General features: G+C 38.7%; 1 protein-coding gene across 5 annotated transcripts in view; it reads right to left on the bottom strand.

The window, feature by feature from the left end:
- Positions 1–11,046: 11,046 nt before the first annotated feature.
- Positions 11,047–18,626, bottom strand: part of B3GALT1 (beta-1,3-galactosyltransferase 1) — a 188,759-nt gene continuing 181,179 nt past the window's right edge. For 4 of the 5 annotated variants that reach the window (XM_071562598.1, XM_071562601.1, XM_071562599.1 and 1 more), the window contains 2 exons: positions 16,702–16,740; positions 11,047–16,120 (listed from right to left, as the gene is read on the bottom strand). In XM_071562598.1, the coding sequence (XP_071418699.1) occupies positions 14,914–15,894 (981 nt within the window). In that variant the 5' untranslated portion in view covers positions 15,895–16,120; positions 16,702–16,740 and the 3' untranslated portion in view covers positions 11,047–14,913. The remainder of the gene's footprint in view (positions 16,121–16,701; positions 16,741–18,626) is intronic. The other variant, XM_071562600.1, reaches the window with a different exon arrangement.

The following is an 18,626-nucleotide window of genomic DNA, read 5'->3' as shown; positions in this document are numbered from 1 at the left end:
ACATTTGCATATGCCCTATAAATTGTTTTAGGCAACATAAGACATTATGCCAAAAATAACAGAACTGAAGTAAACTTTATATTCTTCCCCTTGTCTGGTATAAGCCAAAGGCCTAAAAATCCTGTTTGGAGGAGTACTCCAGTGACCTTGTGACAAACCAAATTGATGTCAGTTTAAACTGAAGACAGCTGTTGGATGCAAAAAGCTACAATAAAGTGAATCAAACATGCTGTTTCAGTCCAGGAAAGTAAACAGATTTTTTTCCAGCTTAGGACGTGTTTTCAGTGTTATGGTAAAGTGACAGTGTTTTACTTGAGGTGAAATCGGCGTCCTGAAAAGCTTTGGTACTGTTTTAGTTTAGTGATGGATATACTTTGATATACTGGAAATTGCAGATAATATGTTCTCAAATTCCTTTGAGGCAAAATATATTCTTTAACCTAAGATAAATTCTGAGTGGTTAATAATTGCAAAAGGTCTGTTTTCTTGCATATACCAGGTATCCATGGGGCTGCCACTTATCAAGTATACCTTGTTATGTATTTATTTATGCTAATTACTACTGAGGCAATGCACAGAAAATATTATTTATGCCATAATATTTTGTAACTCTGTATGTCCCCATATGTTTATCTGTCATAGATTTTTTTCTATGTGGAACTGTCATTATCGTTCACGTTCACCTGGAAGTAAATTTGTATTAATTTATGTTAGCTTACATTAACCTATACTTACCAGAACAATCTCATCTGAAAGAGAGGCTCCAAATGCTATTGCAAGACAGCATGGTTTTGTAGAAGCTTTAATAGCTTAGGATGCTGCTGTGCCCCTTGCCCATGTTAAGCAGGTATAAGCTAACTGGCTGAAACATGGGCAAAGCTGCACAGAGGCTCCCCTGGACAGGGGTGTTGGGGCTGCCGAGGGCTGGGGATGGCCATGCGCTTCTGTAACGCTCTGCTTCTGCTGCTGGAGCTGGAATTATGCTGTCCCTGTACTGGTGTTACTGGAAGAACAAAGCAACTTTTGCAAAAATACTCTATGAATACAACATTTTAAAAAAAATAAATTTTTGAGCCATGCTTCTCCTGCCCTGCTGTGTTTGGGATGCAGTGGACTTGGCCAATTCCCCTTCCAAGGCAGCACACAGGCCACGGCTCTCAGCCAGGGTGACTGTCAGTGCAGGTGCCCAGAATGGTCACAGAGCAGTGTATAAAAGCCACGGACTAAGGGAGCAGACAGTGACATAATAAGCAGTTCTGCTGCTGTGATGTGTTGTCCTTGTGGCTGGAAATGTTTTTTCCTATGAAGACTGTGTCAGTTATGGTACTAATATACTACAATCATTGGCTTTAAAATTGAAATAATGCAGCTCAGGAAACTTGTTTTTCTTGTGCTCTTCGTCGTGCAACTTCCTTCATGCTTTGTCCTCACTGAGACAGTCAGTCCTTTCCTAATGCAGCCCTCCACGTTGCCTCCCTGCTCTCTCTTGCATCTCTCCTCCCAGAGTCGTTCTGCAGAGCTGCTTCAGCTAGGTTTGCTGTTTTCTGGAGGTGGTTGAGCTCTTGCCCTCAAGGTAGCCCCTAGGCCACCCAGCAGGGCCGCTCCTCCTGCCTGTCTGTGCCGCGGAGCGCGGAGGCAGCGAGCCCTGCTTGGCCACGTAGTGCAGGCGCGGCAAGCGCAGAGGGACCTGCACTGCCTGTCTGTAGCCTTGGTGCTCAGCCTGTGTTCACTGTTTATTCAAAGTGGAGAGGAGAAAGTTTGGTGGAGCAGGACGGCAAACACAGTGTTGCCAGTAGACACAGCGTATTTTATGTCCTAACTTACATGTAGATTGTAGGTACCTGAAACCGAGTCCCTTGGCTCTGTTGTCTCGCCCTGCGCCAGCACAACTCTCTTCTAAATTCTGTTATTCTCACTTGGTGGTTTTAGTGCTTGCTTTGAACTGAGGCACATGCCTATAAAAACTTCAGGATGAGGACAGTTCCTGAAAAGTAGGCAATACATCCTAGAGGTTTACACACCCTTTTTTGCTGCTCTTGCTTGATTATAGGCTGTCCTTGCTTCCTATTTAAGAGTACATGGTAGCATTTTCCTTAACAAACAAAATTCTATTTCTTCACATACCAATTTATTTTTATTAGTGGCATTTGATTTTTAAAAGAAAATAATTGTTCAGCTCGGCACAGGATTTCTTTTCTCAATTTACAGATACAATTATATAAAACTTCAGTGAAACTTGCAGTTCATAAAATGCTTTATTTTCCTTTTCCTCTCTGTTCTGAAAGTTTATTTTTTACAAGTGGAGTTATCTTTTTGTGTGGGTCCCAGCATCACAGCACTTCACTTGACATGGGAGAAATGTGATGTGTTGGGTCTCTTGTTCTGTCTTCCTACTCCTCTCTCTCCTTTGTCCTTTCCATGGACAGCTTGCTGTCTAATGAGGAAATCTCTGGGACCCACGGATGTCATATTCTGGTTTATGCAGAGGTATATGTGGAGACTCTTCCCAAGTTATAACTGCTGTTGCTTGGCAAGTGCCTCTTCTAGGAAACCATTTTAGAACTTGCTCACAGCTTTTACATGATTTAGGTTTGATAGTCAGTGCTGGAGACCTAGATGCAGGGCACTAACTGTTGAGCAATTCCTGGATGTTCTGTATTACTCCCCAGGTATGACTTACTCCAGCAGCCATTTATGAATTTTAAAGCTATCACTATAACTGTGAGCAAAATCATACAGAGCTTTGATATTTGCAGGTTCAAACCTGTTGTGTAGCTGGTACTTCAGTTGTATACCTAACTGGTTCTTTCTTACAATATTGACCTTTTGGTATGGCCATGCCATGTTTTTCATTGACTGTCACCTCTGAACTTGCATTTTTCATCCTGGACCTGAGTTCTGTTTGTCTATCAACACAAATTAAGCTAATGGACCATTACTAATGCTGGACAAAATAAATCTGTGCACTTTGATAATTTGTTACTACTTTTAAAGGCATTTGGAAAACAAACTGAAACCATTTCAGTCACTTACATGTTCAGATCTCAATGAGAACCCTTTAAAGGCTTCTGTTGGAGACAAATATGCTTGCATTTCAACACTAGCTTATATAAATACGTAACAAACTATATTACAGCTCCTACTGCTTATCTAACAAAGATCATAATCCTTGTCTTAGTAGTAAGCTTTAGTAATTTTACCTACTGGTGACATATTATGTAGAGAATATGTAATGTGGTTTAGTTTTAAATTACATCTACATTGTAATTTAAATTTCAGGTATCAAACATGTACTTTTGGCTTAAATGCACTGTTGAAACTGAGTTTATTGGTTAGCACATTAGAATGAGTTGTGGGAAGAAGACAGAGTACGTACTACTCCTCTTGAAAATGCTGTTTTTCGTCATGATGAGGGGCCCAATACTATGAAAACTTCAGTTTCACAAATATGTACTTTATGAATTGTTAAGATAAATCACTTGTCAATTGTCTGATGTGTTCCAGGCAGCTGCAAATCCCATAGATGATATTGCCTCACCCATTGTGAATTATTGCTTAAAGCAAATGTGTCTTGGCATTATAGCAAGCTGAGAATAAACATGTGGATTGGAGGCAGTGGTGTACATGAAATTTCACAACATGTTTATTTTTCTAAACATAGGCTTCAAAGAAAAAAGTATTTTTGTCATCCGTAATGTATCATTTCCACTAAAATTTCTGCAGCTCCCAAGTTTTTAGTGTCCAGTCCTTGGATGTAAGGCTCCTTTCTTCCTTCTCCCTGTTCCAGAGTGCTTCCCTGTGGGCAATGATGCTTCGCTTCCTTTTGTAGGATCTGGGTTGGAAGGGACCTTTAAAAGGTCATCTACTCCAACCCTCCTGCAACAAGCAGGGACACAGAATCATAGAATAGTTTGGATTGGAAGGGACCCTTAAAGGTTTTCTAATCCAACACTCAGTCATGATTAGATCAGTTTTCTTGCTCTCAAACAATAGCATGATTAGTAAAAGTAAAACCCAGGAAAGGGCAGTGCTGTTTTCTCCAATATTTCCTCATGAGCAATCACCCATCTTCACAGTACATGTTAAGGAACAACAAAATGTTTCTCATTTTGTTTCTGTATTTCATATCTGTCTTGGAAGCCAGCATGTTCATGCAAGTACAATTTTCCAGATGCAATTTTTCCTGTTTTGTTTTTTTTTCTTTTTTTGCAAAGTATGCACTACATTTACCTTTTTTTTTTCCTTACAAAATGCAGCTTTACAGAAATTGTGACACATGAAAAAATAATAGACTGTTTGGTACTATTGAAAAGAAGGACACGGAAAAGAAGAGAATAAAATGATTGATGATCAGAGCTGGAAAGAGAAAACATGGTCAAGGGGTAGTATTAACACGGATAGTTCATATGATTTCAGTTTATTGCTGATGTGTCTGTCCCAGCATTCAAATCAAATGTAATATACTCCTTTGAAGTGACATTTCTTTAGATTTAGCAGAAGATAAAAGTGAAGGCTTGTTCTCAATGGCATTTCCAGCACAGCAATGTCAAAACCATGAACAATTTTAGAACATTTAATTTTAGATGTTCAGGAAATGGATGATTTGTCACAAATGAAGTAACTTTAAGGGTTCACTCTCATTACTCTCCTTAGATCCTAGAAATCCTAAAATGTAACATTTTGGGGTACCATGTTTTTTTTTTTTCCTCCAAGATAGAATGAGCTCTTCCCCAGTGCAAGCATTGCACCAGTGTGACCAAGGATCCTGCAAGGTTTCTGCCTGGTTGTGTGAGAAAGCTTTTCTAATATTGCTATTGCAAGGCTTGAGAACCATTCTTACCCTACAGATTTTGTCTGGCTATCTACTATTGGTGTACTCTTTTGTGGTGCTTAATAGATTAGCCATTTTTCTACTTGTTGACTTAGTAGTTTTAGGATATTCCTGGAGTTTAAGACAAGAAGCAACATCTGGAGCTTAAACCTTAAATTGACTAGAGTAGAGGTCTAGATAGGTTATTACATGTTCTTGTGGACCTCTCATGTTTTAGTAAGTGACTTCACCCTAAACAAGGACAACACTAATCATCCCACACTAGTTACCTCCATTTTACACTTAACAAGTGGGTTTTGGGGGGGAAAGTAAGGGTAGTTGTTTACATTTAGTTAGTCTGGTCATTCCTTTTGGCCTATGGCTGGATGTATTGCCTCCAACATTCACCTGACTCTGAGATACAATTATACAGCAATATCTGTCACTACACACATTTGTCTTGGGTGACTGGTGGACTTTTTTGATCTTGTTTATGTGTATTTACTTACATAAAGCAAACGGCCAATAACTGTTTTGTCAAATACTGACTTGCAAGGTTCAGTTTGTTTTCCTATAGCAACAACATGTTCAAAGTCCCTTTTAAAGGAATCTGTGAACCACTGTATAATTTATTGCACCAATTAACACAAGCCAATACTTTTACAAGTAATTAAGTCAGTTTAAAAATGTTGCACAGCTCACCCATCTGTTTGAAGTAACAGCTAAATTGCAGTATAATACAAATTAAAATGTATACTTCCATAACCTCTACTTCTATGACAGCACCTGCAATGTGTGCATGTATGTTCCCCTATTAAAAATGTAATTTTAATTACCTGCTGTATATATTCTTTATTCTAGCCCATTAGTTTTATCCCCATGTGTAGAAGTGCTGAATCCAAGAAACAAGGCAGTAAATAATACTGCCTTTTAATGACTAATTAAAGCAGCCTATCATCAACCTTTACATCAGCTGAATCACTAATTGAAGGTACAGATATGGTTAGAATAAAATAGTGCTTGGGAAGTAGAGAGTCAGCCTCATCCATACAGGTTACCACTCTCCAGAGGTAGCAATACTTCATTTAATAAAGGGTTCTGCAACCAAAGCTTGTTAAAACTGGAAGCTAAATAAGTGATTCCAAAGTGATGGCAAACATAATACAAAGCCTCAGTGCACCTTGATGGCTTTATCCTGAATGATCTGGACCTTTTTATGGCCTTTGTGAGGGGCATGGTGTTGTATATAAAATTCATTAGCTACATACTTTTAAAAATAGTGTAGGTTTATGACACCTGTTGAGGAACACATTTTGTGCAGGTAGCTTGGTTTGCAAGATGCAGTGAGAGATGCACATTGAGCTCTGGGTGGGAGCCCATAGAGACAAGAGGCTGTGAACTGCCAACCTTCTGCCAGGTGAATGGAGCTGGGAGACACACCTGGAGTGGAGGACACTGGAGGAAGAGTGAGACTTTCCTGCACTTGGAATGTGAGGGTACAAAAGCCCAGCGGTCCCTTTGTTGGGGGTCCCCCTTGGAGGCACCAGCTCAAGCTGTTTCTGTGTTACTGCACAGTGAATAAATGGCTTCATGGAAGAAGAGATCTGAGACACTGTCATGGGAAACCTGTGGTTGAACTGGGAAGGAAATTGGTCTGTGAGTGGAGTGTGCTGAGATTCAAGTGAGGATCTGCTGCGTCTGGGGCCGCCAGCTGTGGAGGGGCTTCGCTCCCAGCAGTGAAAGTCCCTGGTGCTGGGAGTGTGACTGCCAGAGAGTCGTGAATGGTCAGACTGGGAAGTTTCCTGTATAACACCTACCATATCTATGTAGCCCTGTAGACTTGTTGTCTGTTCCAGATACTAGCGGAAGTTCATTTTCTGCTTTAAATGTGATAATATAAAATAAGCAGTCCTGTCTGGTGAAACTAATCCAATAATGCAATTGTTGATACCACAAAAACAGGGACAGAGAAAAGTACTGCTGTGCTCAGCCTTCATGCAAATACTTTTTAATAAGTTCACTGCCAGATGTCTGACTATTAGAAAGATATGAGGAAAGTTGAGGCAACACAGGGAGCAGAAGCAGACAAAAAGGTTAAAACATTGAAATTAAGGGGTAAAGTATACTGGATTAAATGGAAGTTCAAATGAAATATGAAAAAATGCTATTTTGAATTCTGAAGAACTAATCAAGGTTATGTGAGGACAGGTAAAAGGTTCAAGGAAAAAAATTACTTAGGAAGTGTGTGGTAGTGAGATATGTTAGGCCATGCAGTGATCTCTGCAGGCACAGGCAAGATGAAAGATGATAGACCTGGGTTTTTTCCATATACCTGTAACTATACCAGGCAATATGAAAAGGTTCTTGAAGAAACTATTATCAAGTGCTACTTGTCCCCTGAAAGTTGCTGAATTCACTTTACCAGGTATTGGATAATGTAGGACTCTCAACCCTTCACGTAGGGATCATCTCTTCATAAAACCCCAGTGTTCTTATTTTTGTGGCTGGTTTGAATGGACACATTTAGATGGGAGAATGCTGAGCCATGTAAAAAGCACATAAGGAAAATGGAAAGAGTAATGGAAACTACAGGCAAATGTATCAGATTGAAGCAGGTTAAAAGTACAAATGAACAGAGGCAGACTAAAGAGATTTTTGTAAATCAAGCAAAATGCTGGAGTGGGAAGAGAAAAGAAGGAAGATGTGTGGGAAAGACAAGGTGTCTGTCCTGTGTTATGGTAATGAGTTTAAGTTGGGACTGGCAAAACGTGTGCAACTCTCAGTTTTGTAAGAAACTAATAATGGAAAGAAGTAAATGTTCTTGCAAGGAGAAGAAAGAATAGTAGGAAAGCAGACAAGTGAAAGCTTTCCAGGGCATGCTGGCAGATGGAGGAGATACAGAGAAGAGCAATGTGTTGAGGGCTAAGCCACAGCTGCAGGATCTGCTGATGCTTGGAGTTGGCTGTGGTGACGGTGAGGACATGTGAGTGTGGAGAGGGAGCTCTGTGGGTGCTGGAACTGCACTGAATGAAGAGCTAGCTGCACACACAGGAAAGGGAGCAGGGTTAGTGCTGCTTTAAGGTAAGAGACTAGAGCCAAATGGAATCCACGCTGAAAGCTCTGGGGGGAGTGACTGGGCAGATGAATGGAGGAGAAAGAATTGGAGGGACACCAGCAAGTCCTGATGCCAGCTTCAAAAGACCATCTATACTTGTTGCATTGTCAATGGGGAAGAAAATAATCTTAAATTAGATTGTTAGGATTCTTCCAGATGAATGAGTTTTAAGAAAGGCACCACTTTTTTTCTCCAGTGCAATGCCTGCAGAAATAAAAGCTGTGAGGGAAATTAAACAAACGATTGCAAGCTGTAGGCATGGCCTTGTGAGGTGCTTTCTCTCACCAGTGGCATGGGTTTAGTGCTACCAAATAGACAGAGGGAAGAATGTAATGTGTTTGCCAACTGGCAGAGAGCCAGGTGACAGATAACTCAGCACAAAGCCCTGTCCTCTCAAGAGTTAGTGCTATGTGCCTGCTTTCATTGCACAGTTTACAAATGCCTTGGTCTCATGTTCCATCTACTTTATGTTCATGAGGAGCAACTTAATGGAAAATTGGAGGGATTGCTACTTCCTTTGCCTTCCTGCTCATGTTTGGTAAGAGGTGAAGCTTCTGCTGAGTCAAGTTCTGCATGGGAGACAGTGTTCTTTCCCAGAAACCTAGATGATACCCCAGTTGATTTCCCAGTGAGTCAGACTTGAGCTGGACACAGAAAATAAAATTTAGCCCTTTGAAAAAAAGCATGAATCCCATAGAAACTTCTGCCATTTGTGACTTTAATCAAATCTGATTTGCCTCACACAGCTCAATCCAAACAAAGTCCTTAGTACAGCGGATAATGGAGACCTGAGTTACATTGCATTGTCCTTAAACATGTTTGAGCACAAGATGTGACAGATAATGGACAACTGTTAAAACTTCCTGCAATAGAAGATGGTTTTTGAGGAGAGATTCTAATGAAAATGAATAAATAAAACATTTTGAAACCTTATACATTTTATTATCCCTTTCTGCTCTTGCTATACTCTGGCACCAGTTTTCTTTTAAGATGTTCCTAAACAATGTCTGGTGCTAAGAAAGAACCACTGCATGATCTGAGCATGATGCACTTGCAGCCCAGTAGCTCATGTATCAAACTGCATGAGCCCCGGTGCTGGTTGTAGCTTATCTCACTTCTGTGGCTGCTGTCTTCATTGCCAAAAGAGGATGGACGTCCTGCTAAATAATTTTGTATGCTGGGCCTGCTAGCACTTCCATAATGATACTGTAGGGAGTCCTCTGCTTCCCCCTTGCTTTTACTGCTGTACTAAGATGCCTAGACATCCCATTTCTCTTTGAGGAAAGACGTCATGTTAGAAAACAGGCCAGAAAAAGGAACTCCTAAAGGAAAAAGGGATTGTAGGGATTGGAATTTTGTTGATACTTTTCATTTAGCTTCAGATAAGATAGGTATTAGCCAGAACACTTCAACTTTGGGATATTTGCTTCCCCCAAATAAAAGTTGTCTGCATTATGAAACCACTGCATGTAATTCTGCCTGGCTTGATATGTAATGCTGTCTTTGCAGAATAAATGCTCAAGGATAAATCTTGCATGACAAATAAATCGTCTCTTGCTCTCCTTGGCTCTTTCAGGTGAAGCAGAGATATAATGCAGAGTCAGCTAATGTACAGACTTAGCGGAAAAATGGATCTTTTTTCTATGTTAGGCATGTCATGAGAGGAGGTACTTGAAATAAGTCAGACAACAGGCACAGCTGAATCAATAAGGGGAATTTTTTTTTTTCCCCAGATGACTCCTTCCATTTCATAAATTCTTATTTTTAACAAGAGAAAAGGAAGCAGATGTTATTCAGTACAATGTTTCATGTCATATGGATCTCCTTTTTGGCACATTGCTGCTTGACTAGGCCAGCTTCAGCATTTTTAAGAAGGTTTTTTACATACTGTTTTCACTTAGGGCAGTGCAAATTTCTTTGGAAATCTATGACAATCAATTAAGTAAATTAGAAAATAGAATGCTTGTAATTAAGATAATCAAGCTACATGAAATCCACTCTACTAGTGCTAATATCTGTATATCTCCAAGCTGTCTATTAATTAAAAACCATGTAAGTGTTGCAATTAGACTTGGGCTGCTTTCGTGCAAACGAGAGAGAGATGAAAATGATTGGAGGGGTTTTACTGTATATGAAACTCTGAGTTGTTTTAAGACATCTTGTTATGTTTTGTAAGGTTGCTGTGCTGCTGCAGACACTCCTGGGATGCCTGAGGACTCCACTGCAGGCTTGTGCTGCTTCTGCAACAGGTCACCCAAAGCAAATACACTTTGGTTTGCAAAAGCGACCTTTCTTCTCAGGCATAGCTCTTATTTTCTCATCCATTTCATGAATGAGTTTTGGATATTGAGCTCTGAAGCCAGTGGTCAAGAGTTTAGATATGTCATTCTACGTAGGAAACTGCAAAGGGAAGAATGGAAAGAGAGAGAGGAATTTTTATGACTAGTTCTTATAATGAGTTTTTCCTATTTTTTGTGTTATTTTCTTTTGGGTTTTTATTTTGTTCTGAGGAGCTTGAAGTCACCTAGATCTTCCTGCTAGACAAAACAGCATCTTCATATATTTCTTTCAGGAGACAAACAGTACATGAGACTAACTGGGTATATTCACATTGTGATTCTTCATTTATTTTCTGGTGGTTTTGAGGGGTTTGGGGAAGCAAAAGGCTCTGTCAGAGTCAATATGTATCTCTGAGAGACCAGGGGAGAACACTTTCCCTCTGTTTAGGTATCTTCCTGGTGGTCACAAACTTCAAAGGAAGTTTATTGCGGTTTTATGACATGTAGGTTATGGGGCATTCGTGCTTTCTCTTTCTGTGGTGTGTAGCTTTTGATGGCTGCAAGCACCCATGTTAAGATGCCATGGAGGTAGCAGGAGAACCATGTGTAGGGCCAAGGGAGTCAAAGAGCTTCAGCACCTTGGAGCAGCCAAACTTTGGCTCTCATTGGCTGAGGATGCCAAAGCAACTAAACAGGGCAAAGCAGAGGATGAGCTGTCTGCTACTTTGTCAGACACTGCCATGGCTACTTTAATATTATGTCTTTGTCTTGGTATGACTTACTACATCTGATTTATGTGGAAATCAGCTTGATGAAGTTGTTTGACAAATGATGAATAAAAGTAGTATTTTGTTTTGTTTATTTTTCAATTATTATTTTAAAATCTGCTTTTACAGCACAATATTCTTTCTTATGACAAATGAGCATCATTGATACTGTGTTTTCAGATAAGACCATTTACATTTCTAGAAAGAAGCAAAGAAGAAAACTTACAGGACATCTTTAATTTTTCACTTGATTTTGTTTTTTTTGTTTTTGGGGACTTTTTATTATTTGACATTGATACAAAAAATAGTATCTTGATTAGCAGCTTTGCTGGCAATCCCACAAAACTGTAAATAATACATTAATCTAAAAGAATACACTCCTACAGACACTATAGATAAAACAATATGTACAATTTAGACAAATAAATACATAAGTACAGCCAGTCATATATAATGGTACACCTAAATTTCGGTTACTGTTGACAAGCTTTTCTAGTTAATTACACTCTTCATTTATGAGTTGCCATTGCCATCTACATCTTAAAGACAAAAAAATCCCAATAAAGAATCAAAATTGATACTTAACATTATTATTAGGAAAGATGGAAAATGAAACTTGAGACTTCTGTTCAAATACTCTCATGGTTTTAGTAAAAAAAAAAAAAAAGAAACATTTTTGTGGAAAAATTCCTGCTAAAGAGAGGCACTTCCCCCTCAACCTGCTTTGCTCAATGTCCTTTGTTCACATGCATTTTGGAATCAAAATGTGATTATAGTCACACTTTTGATGTGACTAGAAGCTAGCATGTTTAACCAAGCTGTCATTTGTCCCATGCCCAGTGAAACAAATTGACCTTTAAGGTAATGTAAATATTTCTTTGATTAAAAGAAATCTATTGCAAATATTTGTTTGTTAACAGTATTGCATGTGGCACAAATACTACTGAGTGGTAAGGACAACTGTGCCTGTGAGTAGATGTATTGTTCCCTTTAGGTATCCAGGTTGCAATACTGAACTTTCTGAGCAAAGAGAAAATAATAAACCTTAAGTGTAACAAACTAGTGAAGTCTAATATCAAAAAATTAATAGAAAATTAGGCTTTTTTTTTGTGTTGCTTTAAATTCACTTCACAACAAAAGAAAAATATCTAATACATTCAAAAGTTAGGGCACACATGCTTAAGGCTCTTGAAACACTGGACAAATATGCCTCACTCAGCTCCATGCATAACAGAATGCTACATAGCGAGCAGACTTACATATATATACAGCTGAATACAGAAGAAAATCCCTTAGAAATATGTACATCAGTTTCAAGATGAACATTTACATTTCTATTGAAGATCTAGCTATTTATAAATGGCAGGAAATACACTTTTTCAGATACTATTTTCAAGGTGTACCTTGCAATCATTAATGCAGTCTACTTGTACTAGGGGAAATTCAAGGCTACCATGCTACTTGAGCCCTGAGGTATCTGGATTGGGAGCCCTGCTGTCCTCTTGGTTGCTAACCAAAGGCCACAGAAGCATCAGCACAAGTAAGGCCACCAAATCCATTCACTTGTGGATTCAGAAACCCCAAATTACTGCACAGTGCAGAGGGATAGCAGAAGTGATTGCAGCCTGTGGGTTCAAATTATTACAAAGTGTGTTCCTGGGCCTGGCATCTATGCTGTCTGATTTAGCCAAGGGCTGGAGATGAATTCCAGTCTCCTTTCTATTCATAAATAAGCATATTCCAGGGCTTGGGTAAAAAAAGCTGAGCTGCACCCAATCAGTGTGTTATATAGTCACCCAATTAGCTGTACCTTGTTTAGCTGGGTTCTGAGTTTGACAGGAAGCAAGAGCGACTTTAACAAGGACTAGATCAACTAGGGAGGGATAAACCCTAATTATGCTACAGGAGATTAAATATATATCTAAAAAGTAGTTTGGTTTTTTGGTTTGGTTTCTTTTTTTTTTTTTTTTTTTTTTAATTTATGATGGGTACACAAGCTCCTGTTGAGAAGAGTAACTCCTAGGCTGTCTGTTGTGTAGCTTCACATTTAGATTTGAAATAGATATGTTTGAGATGGCTCCTGCTAGTGACTTGAAGGCCAGGCACACTTTACGTTACTTTACAAGTAGTTTCTTTCAAAATGATACTGCTGCATCTGTGAACAAGACTAACAATTTGGCATGAAACTGCAAACCTTTTAGGGCAGCATCTTCATTCCTCTGTTACTGTTGTAAAGTGCTGTGTACACCTATGGCAAAATCAGGTCAGAGTTTTCCTTTAAATTCTTATTAGGTTAATTTCTGACAACTTTATAGACATCCTGAATAACGTACAGACGTAACAGTTTCGCATATGTTGCACATAATGCCAGGTGAAATCAATGAGACTTTTGTGTGTGCAGTGGATGGTGTGAGTGATCTACAGCTAATAGTATATTTGGTGAGTTTTGTATCTTTGTAACTTGTTTGTGACTTCTTCATTCCAAGTTGTTTGCTGAGCAGTATCATATTTTATTTTTATTATAAAATTATGCTGAATAGAGAGAGCTTGAATTTATCAAAGAGTTTCATGACATTTCATAAGCATTCATATTCCAAACACATATAAGCACATTATACAACTTGAATAAAATCTCCTGTGTTTGATTTCTTTTGTGTGCTCAGGGGATCTCCTGAGTGGCACCTCAGTGAGTGTTGGCTCTGTGATGAGTCACCTGAGAGTTTTAACATGATTTTAAAAAAGGCTCGAATTTGGGCTTTTTTGGTTTTGTTCTTTTTTTTTTTTCACTAGGTGCTTCTTAGAAGCTCTCTATTTTGGTGTGTAATTTGTACATAGGTCTTATGTACTCTGCTGTCCAATCAACAGAAAATTGATTACATTCTTTTATTGAACTAAATTCTTCTTTTCTACGCCATTAAAAATCTGTTAAAATGTCATGCCTGTATGTACTGTAGCAAAAAGTAGAGTTTACTCTTAAAATGCTGCTTTTGTGTTACTTTTTCTTTAGGTAAATAAAGCACTGACTGACATTGAAGAAATATGCTGCTTATCGACACTTTAAGCATTCAGTATAGTTAGATTTTGCTGTGCCAGATGTTTAGTGGATAATCCATTGATACCAATGAGAGACACTGCCTTGCTTTTAAATGAAATGTTAAGATATTCATGCTTTTCTGACATATTTGTAAGATAATTTTTCATACATCTTCTCTGTATTATTTCTCCTACAGATTCCACTTCATTTTTACATTGTGTTACATATTTCATGGGCTATTTTAGGAAGTATAAAGAAATGGGGTGTCTTCTGAAATAAATTAAAGAAATAACCATTTGGTGGATGAAAATGTATTTCGGTGTATGGGTTTTTTCCTAAGGCCGATGAGACTTTGATATTCTTGTCTAAATTCTGCTATTACACCATCAGTAAGCTATTTCGGAATTGCTCATATTGTACTATAAAATATACATGTCAAGGTAGGTATGTAACTTCAGTGCAAATGTGTACTATTTATTTTATTAAAAAAGCTCTAAATAGAGATGGCTGTACAGTGTCAAAAAAGAATAAAAGTATGTTTGTAATTCTTCGTTTCTTGGGGCCTGAGCCTTATCTCAGAGGCTGGGCATGAACTGTTAAACAGCTCATAATAATAGCTTATTACTGTCCTTTTACACACAGATGCAGGAGCTGATACGTGCCATAGATGATAATATACAAAATCTGAGATTTGACTCTAGTTCCTTTTGGTTGGTGTAATGTCCTTACTAAAAAGAGTCTGAAGTTTGTAAACCAGTAGTCAAAGCGAGAATGAAAAATCAGTCATAAAAATCCTCTCACAGTTAATATCCCATATTTTAACCTGTAAATCAGCAGATCACTTTGTCAAAAAATAACCAGACTAAACCAGAATTTTTTTAAAAAAGGTATTTACATCTGTAAAAATCTTAACATCTAAGATGTTTCTTGCTAGACATGTCATTCCAAATTCTGTGCATTTCTTCTGGTGTTATCTGGTGCACCGTGATCACCCTGCGGTACCTGCACAAGCTGTAGGCCATTTTCCAGTGATTGAAGCCACTGTTTTGGAAGGGGTGAATGCCCAGCTTCCGAAGGCAAAGTCCAACGTACACATCTTCAAGATGAAGAAGTCTGGTATGAAGGGAGGTTTTGTAAATCAGTTCTGCTACATCAGCTGAAAAAATGTAGCCAGTACCTGAACAGAAGGGCGGGTAATTACTGTCGGGATACAAATCTCTTGGCATGTACCATTTACTGCGAACATCTCTTATTGGTCCTCCATTTATAACATAACCAGTGAAGTACCTTCTCCTTGGCTTGGTGTTAGGTTTGAGCAGCTTATAAATAAGATTGTCCATATTTACAAAAATATCACTGTCTGTCTTCATAACGTACTTTGCTTTTGAACAAAATGTTGCTACCCACCTCATCCCCATCAGTGTTTTCAGAGTGAGGTTATGGTAAGAGTCGATAAAATCCTCCACAATAATGTCATGAAAAATTTGGCTTTCTTGCTCTACCATTTGATTTAACACAGGATCTGTGTTTTTTCCAAGAAGAAACAGTGTGGCGATTTTAATTCCTTTAAAGTTGTTTTCGTCTCCCCACGTTTCGCGAATGGCTTGCCTTGCATCAAACTCTTTGTGAGTTGTGCTGATAAGAATGACCAAGAAAGGAACACTCTTCTCACATTTGTTGGGTTCATTGATAAGAAAGTCAAAGGAATGTGGATTTATGGGTCGAGTTCTTATGTTGCCAAAGGAAACATTTTTTCTGGCTATGGATATGCTACTGACCTGTCTGTGGCCAGTGTAGGAAGAAGTAGGACGAGTTATACTTAAGTACCAAAGAGCACTTGCCCAACAAACTACGGTCAAAATGTATAAGCATGAGACCTTTGAAGCCATTGTTCCTCTAGCTCTTCTATTCCATGTGATGAATAAATAGCCTTTGTACGATGAGCACACCTATGTCCTGGAGAGGCAGCATATTAATGAAACTTGAAAGTTCGATATAGAAAAGTAACTCTGTAATCATTCATGGATCTCAGATAGGAGCTATTAACCCTGATGATAATCACCTTTTCTTCTTTTACTAGCAGTGGCTTCCATTTCTCGGAATTTTCTGTTATTTCTGAAAAATATGAAGAAAAATTTTCCATTGCTAGATCATAAAAGCCTCGGGCAAGGAAAATGAGCTTATATATGGCTGACCATTACTAAGCTAAGTGTCTTAATGCATTTCTCAGATACTCTTTTTTTTTTTCTCATGAGGTACCACAATGCAAGACAGTGTACTTCTAGAACTGAGCAGAGTAACTGAAGTAATGCTTTTATGACTGGTAATTTCTCATAGGTGGTTTGATATAAAAAAGTTAAGCATGCATAGCATGTTGACTATTTAGATATTTTTAAAGGTATACGAAAATAATTTTCTGATTTTTAGGAGTTTCTTGCTTTTTTACATTTTTTTCTGGACAATCTTTCAAAATGTGCTGTGGAACTTTTCAAAATTATTTAAAGAGTGAAAACTAATGTAGTTTATCTTAGGATCAATAATATCTGTGGCAGCTATGCACATGAATACCTACAAATCTAATTTGGTCTTAATGTTGTTAATGTCTGCCCTACTAACAAGAGCATGCTTTGGTGGAAATCAGACAGAATAGGACTGATTGGCACAGGTGCAGGAGAGAGATGCATATGCTGTCTTACCCATGTAAAGATCAGCTCTTGAGCAGACTCCATAAAAGTCTAGAAATAAATTAACACAGTTCAGTTATTTTTGTTGGCTTGTTTCTCCTCTCCCCCCAAACTAGTCTTTTCACAAGCAAACATCATTTGTGTACCATGCAGGATAAATCACAAAGGCAGCCTAGTAATGTCTCTCTGCTGGCTGGTGTGCAGAGCACTTGCCAGCCTGGCCAGGGTTCCTGCAGCCCTTTCCTGCTGATGTTCCAGTCCTGCCTCCAGCACTGGGCAGCTTTGAGGCTTTCCTGGATCCAGGGAGCATGCTAGTCCTGAAGCTTCCTTTGCTCTTAGCAAGTTTGCTGGGAACTAGTTCTTTTTATCATCATTTTCTGGGAATGAGACAAGCTGCCTCAAGCCTGCCAGGTCCGTGTTGGCTTCTCAAGGCACACCAGTAGCTGGAGAGTGCCTGCAGGCTCCACCTTCCTGGGGTTTACCTCTGTGTTACTTCCGAGCTAAAGGAGAGCAGAAGCATGCAACAGGAGAGCTTTTTGCAAGAGTCTTTGAAATATTTATCATTTACTTTGGATAAAACAAGAAATACATGAATTCAGTCCAAAAGATAGAAGTCCTGTCTTAGAAATATCTTTTCTGATTTTATACTGCTTTGACACAGCCCACTCCTCTAGGCAGGCCAGCAGAGGGAAAGGACTGTTACCCTGTGTCACTATTTCACACTGGGGTTTAAGAACAGGAGAGAAACAATCTGAACATTTGCTAAATCTATACAGCCTTCTTATAAGTTCTTATAGCTAGCACTATGCTGTTAGTATTAATTACATGCACTTTTAGTTATTTAATGACCAGAACCCACATACTGCTCTCCCCTTCCACAAAATAAGATAATGTGAGGTTTGTGCCTGTTTCATAGCTTCATCAGTTTCAATTGGGTTTGCCCTATTACTGGGGCAATTTAATGAGATAGAGGTTGACTGTGATCTTCATTACTTGTTACAGGACTGAGGGTCTGCGATTTCTTCCCACCAAGCAGTACCAACAAACACTTGGGAGCAGTGTATTTAAGTGAGACTTTTAATGGTTCCATAGGGCTGCAGAACACAATGATCGTGGCATGACAGGCACGTGTACATCCTTATAAACAAATACAGTAGTGATAAATATATATACTAATGCCGCTGTAACGTTTGGAGAGGGGATCTATCCTGCTGTAACAACCCACTGGGATACAGTTCTGAGAAAGGCAAAACACATCCTTGACCTGGGGGGTTGGTTTTGTTTCTGGGTTCATTTTTGAGCTCTGCAATCATCCCCCACTGGAAATGCCAGCAAGAAAAATCACCAAGCGTGAAATGCCATAATGTAGTGAAGACATTAGAGTGTAAAGTCTAGGAGACTGTTAATAATGGATTGGAGATGTAGAGCGAGAGCTCTGTAGGTCAGTGTGTATAATGGACTCCAGCATTAAGATCACACAAAAAAGCGTAACATTCTGCATATGATATTTTAGGAAACTATACATTGCATTATCTAAATGTGTATGATGTTCTAAATCTTTCTTTCATAAAGGCAGGTGTATTAGTTACCACGAACACTGTGTATATATCTGAGGGAAAGAAAAATTGTAACCACTGCTTCTTACAAACTGTAAAATGACATGTAATAGCTTTTCAGTCCAGCAATGTCATGCCTGTGATATCCAATCTTGTGTGCTCTGAAAGGATTAGAAGCAACAAAAACCTTACTCCATTTTGAAGAAAGATCCCAAGTTGTTGTAGGGAATTTTTTTCTCAGTTATGAAATCCGTAGATAACTTTGTGGGATAAATGTTTCTTATATTGGCCCTTGGATTGCTGTATTTTGAAACAAATTTATCTTTTTCTGTTGTGTATTTGATTGTGGGGGTTTGTTTGTTTGTTTGTTTTGCCTTTTTA

Source organism: Pithys albifrons, chromosome 8, assembly GCF_047495875.1.
Source record: "Pithys albifrons albifrons isolate INPA30051 chromosome 8, PitAlb_v1, whole genome shotgun sequence".
NCBI lineage: Eukaryota > Metazoa > Chordata > Aves > Passeriformes > Thamnophilidae > Pithys > Pithys albifrons.
This window is presented reverse-complemented; position numbering and strand designations above follow the sequence as displayed.